The sequence below is a fragment of the Mastigoproctus giganteus genome, chromosome 3 (assembly GCF_048544385.1).
Source record: "Mastigoproctus giganteus isolate SK-2022 chromosome 3, ASM4854438v1, whole genome shotgun sequence".
NCBI classification, from domain to species: Eukaryota; Metazoa; Arthropoda; class Arachnida; order Uropygi; family Thelyphonidae; genus Mastigoproctus; species Mastigoproctus giganteus.
In genome coordinates, this window is record NC_143577.1 from 138,283,039 (window position 1) to 138,303,997 (window position 20,959).

General features: G+C 38.4%; 1 protein-coding gene across 1 annotated transcript in view; it reads left to right on the forward strand.

Moving 5' to 3' along the window:
- Nucleotides 1-20,959, forward strand: part of LOC150088287 (cubilin-like) — a 1,623,406-nt gene that overhangs the window by 188,728 nt on the left and 1,413,719 nt on the right. Inside the window, exon 7 of the mRNA XM_090370104.1 lies at nucleotides 17,237-17,396. Coding sequence (XP_090226230.1) covers nucleotides 17,237-17,396 — 160 coding nt within the window. The remainder of the gene's footprint in view (nucleotides 1-17,236; nucleotides 17,397-20,959) is intronic.

Consider the following 20,959-nt stretch of genomic DNA (forward strand, 5'->3'; position numbering starts at 1 on the left):
CTTGGCACACCCAGGGTCCTGAGCTGGATATCATTATTCTTCTCTTTCTTGGTGATTCCCTTCTATTTTCTCTCTCTCTCTCTCTTTCTCTCTCTCTCTCTCTCTCTCTCTCTCTCTCTCTCTCGGGGTAATTCAGAAAATTTTTTTTGGCTGGTGCAGCATAAGCCTCAGGCTTCCTTGCGCCATATAGCTAATAATAATAATAATAATAAGGAATGCCGAACTGGAATTTGAAGAGTACAATGTGTACAGGAAGGATAGAAAGGCAGGATGGGTTATGCTATTAGTTAAGAAACACATAAAATCCAAGGAATTACAGCCAGTCGACATGGCTGAATAGTGCAGTGTCATGTCAGTTTATGGAGAAGTAAGCACTGAGAAAGCGAAATTGAGGGTAGCAGTGTGTTATGTATGGCTCTGATGAGTATAATAAACAGCTATACAGAGAACTAGAGTGTGCCAGTAAATGAGAGTCTTATAATGGGGGATTTTAATATCCCAGATATTGAATGGAACTTGTGGATTGGTCACTCACACACTAGCAAGGCTTTTGTGGATTTATTGGATGATTATTTTCTACAGCAGCATGTTCGGGAGGCAACTAGAGGGAGTAATATTCTTGACCTGATTATCAGTAGTGATTCTTCATGCATTAAAAATCTGCAGATAAAGGAACCACTAGGTGGCAGTGATCATGGTGCGCTGAAGTGGGAATTACTCAAAGAGGTAACTACCATCCTCCTCGACGTGGGCACCTATACATGGCGAGGGAATCTCCCAGTGATGCTGCTGGTCTTCCAGATTAGCATCACTGGGATCTAACACCTTGGTTCCAGGGTTACATCATCAGAATCCGGTGTGTGCGGCCTTGCGCTGTGACCTGTGGAAACTCGGAAAGGGGGATCCTGGTGGTTGAGGGGCCCAGCCTTAATAAACCACTTTGGCCCTTGCTTTGATAAGATGAGCGGTCCCGGACTGGTCCGACTGGGATCAATCAGTGGGTGGTTTTTACTGCTTGGATCAACTGCGTTCCAATAAGTCTCCCTCCCTTTGGTCCTGGGATGGGATAAAGCTAATTGGAAACATGGGTATAGTGCTCTTAATCGAACTTGGCATCCCATTTATGTATGCAGTACCTGCTATTTCATGAGTGGGCATCCCCTCGTAGGGCTCCATGGTGGGTGAGGTATTTAGGCCATTGGAAATTTTTATCTTACTCATATGAGTAATTTAAATCCAATTTTTCTGGGGCCCCAACAAGGCCCCTCCCTAACCGATTGGAAGATACCGATAACTGCACCTCAAAAAGGCCCAGAACTGAAGATAGACCACCATCTGTGACACCACTTTTCCTCATGCTCCATTCCACCAAAGAGTAGGTACTCGGGAAAATGTCACCCTTCTTCATCCAGAAAGGATTAGAAGGGTTGACAGGATTTCCAAAATCTGTCCATCTGTCAAAAAGCTACGTTCCGGAGACATTTTAGTTGAGGCTGCAAGCCAAAAACATGCACAGCAACTACTGAAAGCCACATCATTATTACTCCCCATAAAACCTTGAATTTTTCATGCAGTGTCATATCAGAGTGGGACCTTCTTCGTGTTTCTGAAGAAGAGATCTGTTCTGACCAAGGAGTGACGGCTGGCATAAGAATATCGATGCGGAAGGATGGGAATTTCTTCCCTACTCGAGTTCTCATCCTAATGTTCAACATTCCACGGCCTCCAAGTTCCACAAAGGCAGGCTATTTAAACTGCCCAGTGAGAATTTATATTCCGAACCCAATGAGGTGTCTTAAATGCCAAAAGTATGGCCACTCTCAAACAGCTTGTTGTGGCACCCCTGCCTGTACTTGCTGTGGTGCTAAAGACCATGAGAGCAAGGAATGTTTAGCTTCTAAGCCAAGTTGTACTAACTGCCAAGGAGAACACCCTGCATACTGTCAAGCATGCTAGCGGTGGAAAGATGGAACGCATCCAACCTATAAATAGCGCCAAGCCCTCATACTCCCAGAAAGCTTCTGGGAAAAGTACAATCAGTACTCAGACTGATATGGCTATTCCACCAAGGGAGTCATTTACCCCCATTGTGCACTATTTATTAAGTTCCCAAAAGCCCACACAAAAAAATCACAGTCAGCCGCCACTCCTATATCCGTACCTTCTAGTGCTCCACCACTTCCAAAATACAGTGCTAAAGAAACTACGAAGAAAGGGGAACAGCCATCTACAATCCAAGAGACAATGATTGTTGAAGATAAGGAGGTACAGGATGAGTCTGTCCTGGAACTCTTTGCGAAAGAAGAAGAAGAAGAAGAAATGGATACAGGCCAATGTCCAGTCTTTCCAAAGGGAGATAACCCAGGACTGAGAAAACGAAGCTCTCAGCCCTTCAGAAGCCACCAGATGGACCCAATAAATCTAAATAATGGGTACATTTAAATTTCTACAATGGAATTACTGTGGATTTCGTAGATATAGAAATTACATCAAGGCTCTCCTAAGTAAGCATAAACCAACTTGCTTTTGCTTACAGGAGATGTATTTAAAGGAAAATGAGGACCCTTACTTACGTAATTGCTCAGTTATTCGCAGAGACAGAGCTGGAGATGGACCTGCCCATGGAGGAGTCACTGTTATTGTAGGTACCGACACCCCCTTTCAAGTTATGCTTCTCACCACTAATCTAGAGCCCGTAGCGGTTCGTCTTACGGTAGGGTTCCTTTGAACTATTTGCTCCATTTATTTGCCACCTGGGAATGACACCACCCATGCAAACTTTGATGATCTCATTAAGTAATTTCTAACCTGTTTTCTATTATTAGGGGATTTCAATGGACATATTATCCTTGGGGTAGTTCTGACATAAATAGAAGATGTCGCATTATTGAGCGATTGCTTGATGGCCCTTCTAAATGTAGGATCTAACACCTTTTTTCACACGGCTACCCTTACATTTACTGCCATTGATCTTTCCATCTGTTCTGCTTCCCTCCTACCTCTGAGTACATGGTAGGTTGAAGAAAACCTTTATGGTAGTGATCACTTCCCTGTGTTATCCACCATTTTTAATGGGAGGCAATGTCACCAGTCGAGAATACCACGTTGGAAGATCAATCACGCTGACTGGAATGCCTTTCGTCATCTGGCAATGTTCAATACCACTACAGTCAACCAGAAGCCAATTAATGAGTCAGTAAAGCACATCACAGAAAGTATGGTCCAGGCAGTGGCAGTTGCAGTTCCAAGGACATCATCCTGCTTTCACATTTTTCAAAACCATGGTGGAATGGAAAATGCACAGCAGCTAGGAAGGCTCAAAAAAAGCATGGGGAATATTTCGTCGTTACCCCACCACAGATAATTTAATAGTCTTCAAACATGCATGTGCCAAAGCACGGCATATCAGAGCCAAAAGGAATCTTTGATTAGATTTTCATTTTTCCTTTCACAGGCTGCCAATCCCAAAGCCATCTGGGACAAAGTTCAGAAAATGAAGGGCAAATACACCACACTCCCTTCATCAATCCTGGAACAAAATGGATGTACAATTGCAGATCTAACTGCAATTGCAAATACTCTCGGGGGAGATTTTACTAAAGTGTCTTCAGAAACATCGTACCCCCAGAGTTCCTTGCACTCAAACAAAAATCAGAAAAACGTCACCTGAAGCTGTTCTCTAACAGTTGCGAGGAATACAATCAGCCCTTTACACAGTGGGAGCTGAAAGCACCATTCTCACTATCCAAAGTGAGTGCCGTTGGGCCAGATGACATCCATTATGAGATGATTAAACACCTATCATCGGAATCCATGGATCGTTTGCTCTCTATAATAGAATCTATATTGAAGAGACATTTCCGGACTCATAGCATATGGCAACCATCCTTCCCTTTCCAAAACCAGGGAAGAATCCAAAATTACCAAAAAATTACCATCCTAATGCTTTGATGAGCTGCTTGTTCAAGATCCTGGAAAGAATGGTCAATGCTCATCTTTTGTGGTATTTAGAAGCTAACAACCTCCTTTCCAAGATACAATGTGGCTTCTGAAGGAACAGGTCAACACTTGACCATTTAATCCCCTTGTAAACATCTATACGTGATGCTTTCATGAAACGCGAGCACCAGGTGTCGGTTTTCTTTGATATGGAAAAGCGTACAACACGGCTTGGAGATATGGAATTTTAAAAGACATATATAACTGTGGTCTTAGGGGACACATTGCCCTCTTTATTAAAAACTTCCTTGCAGACTGGTCTTTCCAAGTTCGTGTACAATCCACCTATTTCCGGCCATTCTGCCAAGAAGAGGGTGCTCCACAAGGATCAGTTTTAAGTGTTATGCTTTTTGCTATCAAACTTAACTCTATAACTGAACAACTTCCTCCAACTATAAACAGTGCCCTCTTTGGAAATGACTTTAGCATCTTTTTGCAGTCATGCAATATGGGGCTCATTGAAAGACAATTGCAACATGCCATTGACCACATCAACTCTTGGGCAGTGGCAAATGGTTTTAGGTTCATGCCACAGAAGACTGTCTGCATACACTTTTGTCACAAACAGAACCATCCTGAACCAGAACTTAAACTCGAACAAGACATCATTCTAATAGCACCCAAGACAAAATTCTTGGGGCTCATTTTCGATAATAAGTTGACATTTTTACCATATATTTCTCAACTGAGGACAAAGTGCACAAGAGGGTTGAACTTCCTACATGCTATCTCCTCTAATAAAAGGGGAGCAGACTCCACTCTACTGAGCCTCTATTGTGCGCTTGTCTGGTCTAAACTAGACTATGGGTCCCAAGTGTATGCATCAGCTAGAAACAGCGTACTTAGGTGGCTGGACCCTGTTCACCACAAAGCCATCCGTATTGCTACTGGAGCATTTAGAACATCCCATGTCCAGAGTTTATATGTTAAAGCTGAACCACCATTATTCCAATGAAAGCAATTGTCTTTAAAATATACCTTTAAATTAAAATCCCTGCCACCCTACATGGAAATCCATTTTTAAGCAACGATGGGAAAACCTATATAACACTCGCCATACTGCCAACCGACCTTTTGGTATCCATGTCCAAGAGCTGCTCAGAGAGCTCGACATCACGGTAGACAATGTTGCCCAGTCATCAAGGCCACCACTTCCACCCTGGCATGCTTGCTTACCATCATGCAACTTCTCCATTAAAACTTGGGGCAAGTCCATAACTCCACCTTCTGTCTACAAACAAATCTATGCTGCCCACCAAGCCGAATATTCTGACTTCTTTCCTGTCTTCACTGGCTCAAAGTCATAGTTGTCTGTCGGATCTGCTGCTATCTTTCCAGGTCGTTCTATATCTGGAAAGGTTCTCCACGAATGCAGCATATATACAGCTGAGTTGTGTGCTATAGAGTTAGCCTTGGACCACATTAAAACCCATAGGTATCAAAAATGTATGGTGTACACTGACTCTTTAAGTACACTGCAGGCTTTATCGGGGATGAGGTATAATCCTCATCCAGTTGTGACCCAGATTCAGCAGACTCTACACTCTCTGTCTAAATGCTTTTTCGACATTCATTTCTACTGGATTCCAAGCCACATTGGGATCAGGGGAAATGAACTGGCAGATGCTGCGGCCAGATAGTAGTCTGTATAGGGGCCTGTTAGTCCCCTATACAGACTACAGGCAGCTAATACATGCTAAATTACTGTCCCAGTGGCAACAATCTTGGCATGAGCAAGTCACAAACAAGCTCTAACAGATAAAGCCTGTACTCCGACACTGGCAGTCTAGTCTGTGCAGGAACCGCGGAGAGGAAGTTGTTCTAGCTCGCCTCTGCATAGAACACAGTCAATTTTACACATGCATTTCTGCTAAGGGCAGATGACTGTCCTATGTGTGAGAACTGTGGCACCATTTTAAGTATTTTTCACATTTTAACCGTTTTCCACGTTTTAGACGCGAATGTGATTTTTATTTTCCGCCTTTAGTCATTACCCCAGGGGGCTCACATCTGGTGAGTATAGGCTTGGCACACCTAGGGTCCTGAGCCGGATATCATCATTCTTCTCTTTCTTGGTGATTCCCTCCTATTTCTCTCTCTCTCTCTCTCTCTCTCTCTCTCTCTCTCTCTCTCTCTCTCTCAGGTTAATTCAGATTTTTTTTTTTTTTTTTTTTTTTTTTTTTTGGCTGGTGCAGCATATGTTTCAGGCTTCCTTGCACTATATGACTAATGGTAATAATAACAATACTCTGGCTGAGCCTTATACACTCAGTCAGATTTTATCCGACAATGACCATGTGTCTGCTGTCTTCAGCTACTAAAATCGGTAAACTTTTTTACTCATATTTAAAATTTACCTTTTATTGTTATTTCTTTGTTGATATATGTTTTACTTTTATACTTTTTATATTTATGTTATTATATATCTTGACATGGTGCCTAACTAATTAGGTCACTGAATGCTTAACAACCTTTGTATATATGACCTGGTTTTGGCTCATTATAGCCTTAGTTGCTAATGCACCAATAAAATTCAAACCAAACCAAACTAACTACCAGGTAAAGGTTTTTGCTTTCAGAAAGGTGACTACAGTGCTCTGAGACAGTATTTAAATACTATACAATAGGACCAACTGATGATGTTACCAACAGCAAATTCAAAATGGGTAGCATTCAAAGAAATAATCTTGGAAGCTACTAGGCTTTTCATACCAACAAAGAAAATTGTTCAAGATTTAGGCCTAAATGGATGTCAGATGAACTAATTAGACATGTGACAGAGAAGAAAAATGCATGGGATACATATAAATTTACATTAGTAAAATAATATTAGTAAAATAATAAGAGGAGTTTACCTTAATATAGTATATAGAACACTTCCGTATGATACCCTCCAGAAATTAAAACGGAAAACCGAAAAAATCGACAACTTACTGGTAACTTACAATTCAAATCCATTTAAAACAATTAAAAATCAAATTAACTCAATTAAAAGAATCTAACGAAAATATTCAAAACGATTTTCCTTCCTGGAGCTGACAACGCTTTTCGACCGTATATCGTGATCACAGGAATGAAAATTACCGAATCGGGTTAAACCTGAAACTTAAATAGTGATTATTCTTCGAAAAGGTCCACACATCGGAGATAAAATATGGCCACCGAACATTAACAGAATTCTCATGTAATTTAATTTCAACGGTTTTTGCAATTAATAGTCGCATATAATTACGTTGAACGTTAAGTATTTTGGCCTCGTTAAATAAAAATGTATGTTTTTCGTTAATGGCATGAAAGGCTAATTCTATGCTGCTGAACGAGAAGCACGAACTGAGGCTTCATGTTGATTTATACGAATATTAAGAGAAAATCGCGTCGAACCTTGGTAAGATGAATCGCAATCACCGCAAGAAATGTTGTATACCAGATCATTAATTTGTGTTGCGAATGCGGAAAGATTTGAGCAATTGTTCAGTATAGTGTGTAACTTCCATATTGGCCTAGCTACAATTTTAAATTCGGTATCTTTAAAGAATCTGTTAAGCTGTTTGTGCCACTGTTCAACATATGGGACAGAAATAAAGTATTTTTTGATATTACTATTGTTGATTGGTGTAGTATTTTGTATCCTATCCTTAGCCTGTACCCTAATTCGGTTTATTTTCAATAAACCGAATACAATAAAACGTTAACCATGTATCGAAAAAACGACTACATTACTATGGTTCAGTAATTGAAGAATTGAAGTCCAGAACATACAATATTCCTGCACTTTTCAGTCAGGTAAAATTACACAAGACTGGATTTTCTATTCGACCTATTGTTTCCTACAGGAACTCTGCATTTTCATCCTTAGCCACACATGTATATAGCATTATAAAACCCTTTAGACAGGTAATAAAATTTGGGATTAAGAACTACGTTACATTATTTAATAATCTTAAAGACTGTAGACTCGGCGACAATGACAATTTATTCTCACTAGATGTTACCTCGTTATATACGAATGTAAACGTTGAATACATATTAGATATTATTTGGAATATGTTAAATAAAAACTCGACACCGATTAATTATACGAAGCTATCTATTACGGAAATTTTTCACTTAATTAAACTGTTAGTTGAGGCCAACTACATCACCTTTTGAGACAAGGTGTACAAACAAATTTTTGGATTACCAATGGGTATGAGCCTTATGGGGTTAATGTCAGAGATCTATCTCTCAATGATTGAGCATATACATTTGACACCTTTTCGACCCCGTATCACATACTATGGGAGGTATTTAGACGATGTTCTAGTTATTACCTATAGTAGTACTATCCAAGACATTTTACATTCATTTAATAATATTCACTCTAGACTCAAATTTACATTGGAAAGGGAGGATACGAATACAAAGTCATTTAACTTTCTAAATTTCACGCTTACCCGGGACTCGAATAAAATACAATTTAGCATCTAACGAAAACCTACAAACACCGGTATGCTTCTACATTATAATAGCTATCACCCATACACCTACAAAAGATCGATTATCTTTAATCAATTTCTAAATGCCTATAAATATTCAACGACGGAATCTGCTTTGGACTCAGAAATACAAATATTAACTAGCAGATTCTTAAACAGGGGTTATTCCATTACCACTATAAACCGAATTAGGGTACAGGCTAAGGATAGGATACAAAATACTACACAAATCAACAATAGTAATATCAAAAAATACTTTATTTCTGTCCCATATGTTGAACAGTGACACAAACAGCTTAACAGATTCTTTAAAGATACCGAATTTAAAATTGTAGCTAGGCCAATACGGAAGTTACACACTATATTGAACAATTGCTCGGTTCTTTCCACGTTCGCAACACAAATTAATGATCTGGTATACAACATTTGTTGCGGTGATTGCGACTCGTCTTACCAAGGTTCTACGCAATTTTCTCTTAATATTCGTGTAAATCAACATGAAGCCTCAGTTCATGCTTCTCATTCAGCAGCTTCAGAATTAGGCTTTCATGCCATTAATGAAAAACATACTTTTTTTATTTAACGAGGCCAAAATACTTAACGTTCAACATAATTATACGCGACTCTTAATTGCAGAAACCATTGAAATTAAATTACACGAGAATTGTGTTAATGTTCGGTGGCCATATTTGATCTCCGATGCATGGACCTTTTCTCACATGTGCAAAGACAAATAGTCACTATATAAGTTTCAGGTTTAGCCCGATTCGGTAATTTTCATTCCTGTGATCACGACCTACAGTCGAAAAGCGTTGTCAGCTTCAGGAAGGAAAATTGTTTTGAATATTTTCGTTAGATTCTTTTAATTGCGTTAATTTGATTTTTAATTGTTTTAAATTGATTTGAATTGTGTTAAATTGATTATTCAATTATTTATATTTTACTCTAATGTACCGGTAAGTTGTCGATTTTTTTCAGTTTTCCATTTTAATTTCTGGAGGGTATCATACGGTAGTGTTCTACGTACTATATTGAGGTAAACTCCTCTTATTATTTTACTAATATTATTATCAATGTAGAACATATTGAGTATTACAGCTCTGATTCATACTATATAAATTTACAGAAAACACGGAAGCCTATGATAGATATAAGCCGGTCTGTAACCAAGTCACAAAGGAGGTTAGGCAGGCGAAGGCAGATTACGAGAAATCTTTGGCAAACGATGCAAAGAAAAACAACAGAGTTCTTTTTTTATGTAAACTCTACAAGGAAGGGGATATCTTGCTTTGAAGTTATCTGTACATCCTGTTTGGGTATTAGCATTAGCAAGGGCACATGATGCAAGAAAGCAAGCTTATATAGCATCAGCCAAAAAACACACACACACACACACACACACACACACACACACACACACACACACACACACACACACACACACACACACACCCCACCCTTCTCACTTCACATTGGCGCATTATGGTCTTAGCTGCCGATGCGCCATAAAAAATCAAATCAAATCAAATCAAATCTCACTTCACTCATCCTCCCACTTGAAATGTTTGTCTAGTTTTGCCTTGAATCTGTTTAAGCTATCAGCTTCTACTATGATGGAAGTTTGTTCCAGCAATCAACCACCCGCTGGCTAAAGGCAAACTTCCGCACATCTATCCTACAACTGTCTTTCCAAATTTGAATTTATGCCCTCTCAGGCAATTATTCTGGGAAAAAGGAAGAATCTCATCAGCATTGGGCATGCTCAAACCATTCAAGACTTTATACACCTCAATCAGATTACCTCACAGGTGGCTAGTCTCCAGACACTGTAATTTTCAAAACTTAAGACGTATACAGTACTCAAGGTATGGCCTGACCATTGCCTAATACAATGGGATAATCACCTCCTTATCCCTGCTAGAAAAATTCCTGTATATCATTGAGAAGACACCATGGGCTACTCTTGCAGACCATCTGCACTGCTCAGAAAACTTCATATCTGCCTGCATAATTGTCCCCAGGTCCTTTTCACTCTATACCTGTCAGTGTAGTACCACACAGTTGATACATTAGTCTGGGGTTACTGCTTCCCATATGCAGTACTTTACATTTGTCAATAAACTTCAGTTGCCACCTCTCAGCCCATCTGCTCAACTTTTCTAGATCCTGTTGCAATAGCATACTGTCATTAGTGTCATTAAAATCCCTGCCAACCTTTGTATCATCTGCAAACTTTGATTTTAAGCCTGATATGCCTTCATCAGTATCATTAATAAATACAGAAAACAACAATGGACCCAACACTGAACCCTGGGGACTTCCACTAATAACATTAGTCCACATAGAGCAGTGTCCATTGATTACCACTCTCTGTCTTCTCTCACTCAACCATCCCTTTATCCAAAGCAGCAACTTGTCTTAATGCCATACTGCTCCAATTTGTATAGTAGTCTTCCATGTGGAACAGTAAAAACAAAAGGTTTCCTAAATTCCAAGTATATGATATCAAATTTATTTTTTGTATCCAGTTCCTCTGTGACTACATCATAGAATCCAATCAGATTGGTCAGATAATCCCTTTTCTTTTAGTGTTTACATAAGTTTTTTTTTTTTTTTTATGTAAACCCCAAACACGAGAGCTATTTGAACCTGTATTACCTAGTATTGTTCAGTGATTGCAGGGATTGAGAAGATGAAAGAAGAAGATACTTGTTAACATTAGATTTGAACTTCTGATGGAAATATAAAGGAAGCTTGTTCCAGAAAACTAAAGTTGAAGGAATAAATGAAGAAGAAAAAAAAAAGTTGGTTCTGTGAGTTTGAAGTTGAACAGCAAAAAGATGTTCTATTCTCTCTTCCAAAACAGTGTCTCTTGTGAGCGAAATAGAATTTTGCTCTCAAGAGACATTAGAGGTCAGGGTAGTCCCCAACAGAAATATATGATCTTGCCTAGAAATCAGAGTGTGATCAAAGATGAACATATAAGCAGAAGAATTTTTTGGCGGGATATAAAGGCAGGACTGAGTGTTAGAAGGATTGAAACTAACTAAGTTATCTTTTGCCCCACTAGAGAATTACCTGGAGTTCAGCATTTAAGAAATTAGTTGTGGATATTTGAGAAGTTGAAGCTGTTAGTGCATGGTAAGGTTTCTCATACTGGAAGATGGAATGCAATTTGCCATCATCAGAAAAACTGTGGATGGGATTTCTGGTCGATGGAAGAAGGTTATTAATATACAAGAGGAAAACCTTAGGGACTACCAGCGTTAGTGGGGAAAAGTTGCTGGGAGTCATCATGGAACAAGTAAATACATGGGCTGTGTTCGGGTAACTAAGAGTAAGGACAAGTGCATGTATACTTGCATGTACACCAATGGTGGAAGTATACTAAATAAATTTGATAAATTTGAAGTGCTGATCAAGACATCAAAGGCAGATATTGTTGGGATATCAGAGACATGGTGTCACACAGATATAAGCAGTGCAGAATTGGAATTTGGGGAGTACACTGTGTACAAAAAGGATGCACAGAGTAGGAAGGAAAGAGAGGTTATACTGTTAGTTAAGAAACACATAAAATCTAAGGAAATGCATCCAGTTGACATGGGTGGACAGTGTAATGTTGAGTCTGGTTGGTATGACTGGGAAAGGGAAAATGAGAGTAGGAGTGTGTTATAGGCTCTGATGGTACAATGGACAGTTGTACAGAGAAATAGAGTATGCCAGTAAATCAGAATGTCTTTTAATGGGAGATTTTAACTTTCCCGATATTAACTGTAACTTGGGAGTTGGTCACTTGCATGCTAGCAAGAATTTTGTGGATTTATTGGCGGATTGTTTTCTACAGCAACACGTTCGAAGGGCATCCAGAGGGAGTAATTCTCTTGATTTGATTATCAGCCGTGAGTATTCATGCATAAAGAATTTGCAGATAAGGGAACCACTAGGTGACAGTGATCACAATGTAATGATGTGGAATTTATAACTACCATCAAGTTTAAAGGAAAGGGTTTTCGTAAATATGACTAAAGTGGTCTCAGACAGTTTTTAAATTCTATACAGTGGAATAAACTGATCATTACTAATGGAGAATTCTAAGTGGGAACCCTTCTTGGACTTAATCTTGGAGGCTAGTAGGCTTTTCATTCCAACTAAGAAATACGGTTCAAGGTTCAGGCCTAAATGGATGTCAGATGAATTAATAAAGCTCGTAGCAGAAAAGAAAAATTCATGGCTTGCATATAAATTATCAGTCAACCTAGAAGCCTATGGCCGATATAAGCTAGTCTGTAATCAAGTCACAAAGGAGGTTAGGCAGGTAAAGGCAGATTATGAGAAATCTTTGGCAACGGATGCAAACAAAAACAGCAAAGAGTTCTTTACTTATGTAAACTCTAGAAGGAAGGGGATGGTTCAACTATTGATGATCCTGCTCAAGTAGTTGATGAACCGAATGAGTATTTTACATCTACATTCATACACGAGGAATTCTGTAAGGAAGGAGAGGGCAGAAGTTTACTAAACTCTTAACAGGGAGCTAAATGCATTTGTAATAACAAAGAGAAAAGTGGAGGATAAATTGCTGAAAGACACCTGGGGCAGATGGAATCTATTCAATTATATTGAACACGGCAGCGAGGGAAGTAAGCAAGTGCTTAGCCATAATTATGGGAGCGTGCTTAGAGTCAGGGGTTGCAAATGTATCCCCAATTCACAAAGGGGGTTCAAAGGGTGACAAATAATTATAGACCTGTTAGTTTAACTTCTGTTCCAGGGAAAATAATGGATTCACTGGTTAAAGAGGTGGTACAGGATCACCTAGACAAGACTGCAGTAATAGTTCAGACACAGCATTGGTTTGTTAAGGGAAAGATGCCTCCATAGCCAGGTGGGCAGGAGCCGCAGTTCGTAGCACACGCTTCTTGATTAGACCGGGGTTCGAGCCCATGACCACCAAATATGGAGGATGCGAAAGGTCAGGGAATGACCACTGCATATCCCTGAGCAATATGGCCCTAGTTTCTAATGCTCCTTAAAAAAACAAAAAAAAACAAATAACAAATGTTAAGGGAAAATCTTGTCTGACCAATTTGATTGGATACTACGATGTGGTCACAAAGGAATTGGATGCAAAAAATAATTTTTATGTCATATACTTGGATTTCAGGAAAGCTTTTGATACTGTTGTGCATGGAAGACTGCTGTACAAATTGGAGTGGTATGGCATTAAGGGCAAGTTCCTGCAATTGATAAAGGGATGGTTGAGTGGGAGATGGCAGAGAGTTTTAATAAATGGACCATGCTCTATGTGAACTAATGTCATTAGTGGAGTCCCCCAGGTTTCGGTGCTGGGCCATGTTGTTTTGTGTATTTATCAGTGATATTGATGAAGGTATATCAGGCTTAATTTCCAAATTTGCAGATGATACAAAGGATGGCAAGGTTGTTAATGACTAAAGACAGTATGCTACTGCAACAGGATCTAGAAAAGTTAGGCTGATGGGCTGAGAAGTGGCAAATGAAGTTTAACATTGACAAATGCAAATTACTGCATATGGGTAGCAGTAACCCAAGAGAAATGTATCAACTGTGTGATACAACAAACAGGGAAGTGGAGAATGAAAAAGACCTGGGGGGGTAAATGTGCAGTCATATATGAACTGTGCAGATGGCTACCAGAGCAGGTCATGGAGTTTTGTCCATGATATATAGGAATTTTTCTTGCAGAGACAAGGAGGTGATTATCCCTTTGTATAAGGCACACCTTGAGTACTGCGTACAGGTTTGGATGCCTCATTTTAGGAAGGATGTAGAGCTGCTTGGACAAGATTGACAAGTGGAACAAAGGCTCTTACCAAGAAAGGCTTAAGTTTTGCAAATTGTAGCGTCTGGTGACTAGGTACCTCTGATGTAATCTAATTGAGGTGTATAGGGCCTCGAATGGTTTGAGCAAACTCAATGCTGATGGGCTTCTTCCTCTTGCTCAGATCACTCATCTGACGAGACAGAAATTCAAATTGAGAAAAGATGATTGTAGAATAGATATGCATAAATTTACCTTTAGCCAGTGGGTGGTTGATAGTTGGAACAGACTTCCATCTGTTGTATTGGAGGTCAGTAACTTAAATGACTTCAAGGCAGAACTGTACAAACATTTGGAGTGAATGGATGGGTGAAATGGGAAGGGATTTTTTTATGTTTTTTTATTGGCTGATGCTATTTAAGCTTGCTGTCTTGCATCATATGCAGCTACTAATGCTAATGCTAAGATCGAAAAGTGGAGATTCTAAATCACTAACTCTCTGTCAGGGACTATCAGAACATATGTATTTTCAAATGTATATCACTTCAAATGTATCACTTTTGAAACAAAAGGAATCATACAGAAAATAATTATTTGAACTGAGATGAGTAGTGGAAATGGACATCATTGAGATTAGAACTGACACCACTGTCTGGAGACTAGGCACCGGCGAGGTGTATAAAGCCTTGAATAGTTTGAGCATGCTCATTGCTGATGGGATTCTGCCTCTTGCTCAGAATAATCACCTGAGAGGGCATAAATTCAAATTGAGGAAAGACAGATGTAGGATAGATGTCCGGAAATTTGTCTTTAGCCAGTGTAGTTGGTTGGTGGGACAGACTTCCATCCCTTGTTGTGGAAGTTGATAGCCTACAAAAATTTAAGGCTCAGCAAGACAAGTATTTCGAACGAACGGAGGGGTGAAGTGGAAGTTTTTTTTTTTTTTTTCTGGCTGATGCTGCATAAGCTTGCTTTCTTGCATCATATGCCTCTACTAATGCTAATATGTATTTTCAAATGTATATCACTTCAAATGTATCACTTTTGAAACAAAAGGAATCATACAGAAAATAATTATTTCAGCTGAGGTGAGTAGTCGCTTAATCAACTGATAACTGGGATTCTGTCAGAAAAATAAATGTGTTTCGGCAGACTGTAACTAAAAATGGACATCATTGAGATTAGAACTGACACCACTGTTATTTTGACAATTCATGATGTATTCAGTAGTAAGAAAAGATGACCCTGACATTCTATATGAATTAACTAAATTTTAGGGAAGAATATACTCAGCTTTTTGACATATATATCATCGACAATATCCCTCATCTCCACTATACACACTGCTCAGAATCCCTCCAGTCACTATCTGGCAGAGTAGTGGCAGCAAGTTTATATTCTAGCTGTTCCAGACGCCTCCTAGATATTTGCAAATAGGTACGGTCCATGGACTATTTAGCGGCCAGATGGAAACAGCGTTTTACAGCCACATACCCTCAAAATGTAAGTAATATCGAGTCTTGCTATGATATCCATCATAACTCAAAACACATCAATCATACTACATGATTGAAAAGATGGCTGAGATTGCTGAAGCTTTGCTTTGCAAACTAAACAAGGGTTCTGCCACTTCAATCCTTCAATAAGTAAACCAGTGGTATTGCACTTGTTGATGAGAGTCATCAGCTCCCTTGTATTGCCTGGCAACATAGAGGGGTGGCATTCCTCAGGTGATGTAGCTGCCACACCACCACTTCTGCTTATATTTGTTTGCATCTGCGTGGCCACCTCCCTGCTAGATCACATATTTCAGGACTTGAACATGAGGGTTATTACCAGGGTTACTAACAGTCCCACCATTGTGGCGGTGAAAGCAGAGGATTTGGCCATTACAGACTGACCAGAATTTCCCGAAATTATGTTCACTTCGCTTGAGTGTCACCTGAACATCAGTTTCATCAGCACTTCAGATTAATGGGTAGCAAGCACAGCTTGGCCTACCTGAGAGAATGTTTGTGACAGCCTCTAAGTCTATTCTGTTTTTCTTTGCATCCCTTGACAAAGATTTCTCGTAATCTGCCGTCATTTGCTTAACCTGCTTTGTGACTTAATTAGAGACTGGTTTGTCTGATGCATTATATTCATCCCATGCATTTTTTCTTCTCTCCCACAAGTCTCATTATTTCATCTGACATCCATTTAGGTCTATGTATTGAACAGTATTTCTTAATTGGTATGAAAAACCTGGTAGCATTTATGATTAATTCCTTGAATGCTTCCCATTTAGAATTTTCTGATAGTAATTCTTACCAGGGGAGGGACACTTTCATATTTATACAAGACTTGAGAAAGGTGCTTGGGGTAAGAGAATGGACGGGCTTTTGCCTTTATTGAAACAGTGTCATCAGTTGAAATCCAACATTATAAGTCAGCAGTTGAAATCCAATTTGATCTCTCTGTGTAGAGTCTGATCCTCATTGTAATTGTGTGGCTGATAGGATTTTTGTGAAAGCACAAGAAACCTGTCAGCCACATGGTTTCTTGAAAATTATAGTGATTTATGGATGGGTCCAGTACTGAATTATTTTGTCATCTTCCAAAATTTACATTCTATTTTTCATCTGAATGCTTCCATTGTTGTATTTACAATATCAGGCTACATAAGTAGCATTATAATTTTCCAGTAAAGTTTTTCTTTTGTTTTTGTTAAATGATACACTAAGTTTAGTCCTGGGGGCACTATGAAAACATTTTATTGTTTTGAATGAGCCTTTAATTGAAAAAGCACTGATTATATGAAAACTTTTCTGGGACCAAGAAATATTTTTTCATGACAAAAATTTCATTAAAACGGTATTTAGAATTTACCGTATTATATTTTAAATACCTCAAATTTCTTATTTTCATTCTTAATGTGTATAATTTTGTGTATATCTTAATAATGTTTTTGTTTTGGTAGATTTATGATGGTGATTCGGATACATTTCCTTTAATAATGAGAATCTGTAACAATCAGCAGAACCCTGGACCTATAACTTCTTCATCAAATAAAGTATTCATAAAATTCCGCACTGATTTTTCTCAGAATGGAAGAGGCTTTCACTTATCCTACCACTTATGTAAGCAATTTTTGTAGCTTACATTTATTTATTGATTTTGTTTTGTATTTTAGTTTTGTTTCATTTTGTGTATTCAGTGTTTTAGTTTTTATATTATTGTTTAACTTTTCTTTTTTTTTATTTTTTTATTTTATTTTTTTACTTCATTTTCTCCAATCTGTATTTTTGTTTTTATTTCAAATATCAGATATAATTCTTTTAAATTTTATATTATTAAGAGTTTTTTTTTTTTTTTTTTTTTTTTTTTAACAATTAACCTACTCACTAAAGGAGTTAGAACCTATACTCTACTAAGATGATAGAAGATACTTGTTTGTTATTTGGTTTTTAGGAGCATTAGCAACTAAAGCCATGTTGCTCCGGGATATGCGGTGGTCATTCCCTGACCTTTCTGCATCCTCTGTATTTGGTGGTGACAGGCTTGAACCCCGGTCTAATCAAGAAGCGTGTGCTATGCACTGCTGCTCCTTCCCACCTGGCTACGGAGGTGCCGATAGAAGATACTTATATCATCTTAGTAGAGTATAAAAAGATGATAGACGATACTTATGACACTAGACTTGAATTTCTGTAGACTGCAGTTTGTAGATTGTAGTTTTCAGGAAATATTTAAACTTATATGAACACATAAGTTTAAATAATTTAACTTTATATATTTTAATTTTATATTTTAACTTTTAATTTTATATTTTAAATAAACAACTTCCAGAAAATGTAAGTTGAAGAAATAAATGAAGAATAAAATTTGGTTCTGTGAGTTTCAACTGGGACTGAAAATAGATGGTGACTGGTTGCATCTCGTGTTTGGGTTGGTTTTGAAGAGAGACTGGGAATTATCAAGCCAATTCAGAAGAACGATCCCCATTGAAGTATGTATAGAAAAGATATGCAGAAGTGTGGAGAGACTTTCTATGTGACTGCAGAGGTATTCTATGAGACAGGTCATTAATTAACATAACTGACTTCTTTGAAATGGAGTCTATAAGCATGAGAGAGAGGTAATGGGGTAATCTTGCCAGATGTGTTGAAAAATGTTTCACATTAGGGCGGAGCTGAGATTTCTATAGTGAGTAGCTGTTTAGAAGAAAAGTAATGCCAATAGTGAAAGAGAAAACCTGGTTTTTTAGATGCAGAGGAAGAAATATTTGTGATGTGTTTATGCTAAGAGAGAGAGAGAGAGAGAGAGAGAGAGAGAGAGAGAGAGAGAGAGAGAGATTAGAAATCAGAGTAATCCCTAATAGAAATATATTATCTTGTCTAGAAATCTGAGTGTCATTGAAGATAAGCATAAGTGAAGAAGAATCCTTGACGAAGGTAAAGAAAGCCAACACAAGAACGACGAGAAATGTCAGATAACTTACGCGGAAAATTAGTTTCCTAATATGGCACTCTAGCGCTGCTCACTCAGTAAACAAACAGTAGGTGTCATAGGTCTGGAGCAGAAGTCGAGAACGATATATTGATTGACAGGTAGGCATGGCAAACGATGGGCTGATTGGTGCGTGAACACAACACACAATAACATTGGATTAGATTAGTATCACTCAGAAGCACTAATAGTCACTTTCCTCGATGGTAACTTGCCCTAATGAACACTTTCCATAATGGTGAAAAAAGATCAGGTTACCTCCACTTGAATCCCATGGGAGCTTGAACCCCTCCCGAAGTGGAGGGGGTAACCTAACCTTTTTTCTTTACAATCATGAGTGGACTAGTGTATAAATTAACAAAATATTAATTTTTTATTACTATACTTTTATTTTTAAAGACACTCATGCGGATACACACATATCATAACGTCAATCAACACCTCAATAGCTATTCACTATATATATAAAGAATCTTTCTTTCTTTTCCTATTATTTCCTAACCTAATGTTAAGGTTAGGTCACGAAACATAAGGAAACCTTTTCTATTATTTCCTCTCCTACCATTTAAGGTCAGGTTATGAAATATAACGAAAAATAAAGAAACCTTTTCCTTTTTTCGTAACCAAAGCTAAATCAACAATATAGCAAAAACATTCATGAACTCCAAAAATCTGCTTTTAATAATGAGAAAAAAAAACTTAATGAAGAACATAAATATGAACGAACGAAACTTTTATTAATTTAGTTTTCATCAAAAAATCAACCAACATTTTATTTTCCTTTCGAATTTCTTCCATCTTTAAAAGATTCATCGCTACTATTACCTGCTTACTGTTCATCACAAAACTATTATGCACCGTTCTTTACTCATAAATACACATTATAATGCCAACCAATAACTACACAGTAACTTGTCATCTGTCGTGCCCACCACCAATCATTTTATCATTTGCCACACCTACCTCTGGCAAATGATGAGATTTTTTTACCTGTCAATTAATATATCTTTCTCAATTTTGGCTGCAGACCGATAACACCTACTGTCTGTTTACCGAGCGAGCAGCGCTAGAGTCTGGTGTCGGGAAACTAATTTTTCGTGTAAGTTATCTGCCGTTTCTCATCGTTCTCGTGTTGCCTTTCTCTACCTTAGCCGAATCATTTTTGAAAGATAAAGCTGAAGTTTAGAATGATTGAAATTAATTAAGTTATATTTGCCCCACTGGAGAATTAACTGGACATCAGCATTTAAGGAGTTGGTAGTGGATATTGAAGAAGTTGAAACTTTTTGTGCAGGGAAAGTTTCTCAAACTGGAACGTGGAATGAAGTGTGTTATCAACAGCAGAACTATAGATGAGATTTCCAGTCAATGGAAGAAGGCCAGAAGAATAGAGCAGAAGAAAGAATTGAACCTGGTGGAATACAAGCATTAGTGGAGAACTTAGAAGAAGCAGAGCAATCCACCATCACTGACAGTGAGTAGTTAGAGAGAAAACTGGATACCCAATTACAAAAAAACAATCCATAAGATGGAAGCTTATTTAGATCTTTATACCAGACATGATCAAAAGCATTAGCATTAGTATTAGTAGAGGCATTTGATGCAAGAAAGCAAGCTTATGCAGCATCAGCCAAAAAAAAAAAAAAAAAAAAAACCCACTTCCACTTCACCCCTCTGTTCGTTCCAAATACCTGTCCAGCTGAGCCTTAAACTTATTTAGGCTATCAACCTCCACCACAAGGGATGGAAGTCTGTTCCACCGACCAACCACCCGCTGGCTAAAGGCAAATTTCCTCAGGTCTATCCTACATCTGTCTTTCCTCAATTTGAATTTATGCCCTCTCAGGTGATTTTTCTGAGCTAGAGGAAGAATCCCATCAGCATTGAGCATGCTTAAACCATTCAAGGCTTTATACACCTCTATCAGATCACCTCGCTGGTGCCTAGTCTCCAGACACTGTAATTTGCAAAACTTAAGCCTTTCTTCGTAAGAGCACCCCTTTGTTCCATTCACTAATCTTGTTGCCCTTCTCTGTACTCGTTCCAGCAGCTCTACATCCTTCTTGAAATGAGGCCTCCAGACCTGTATACAGTACTCTAGGTGTGGCCTGACCATTGCCTTATACAATGGAATAATCACCTCCTTATCCCTGCTGGAAAAATTCCTGTATATCATTGACAATACTCCATGAGC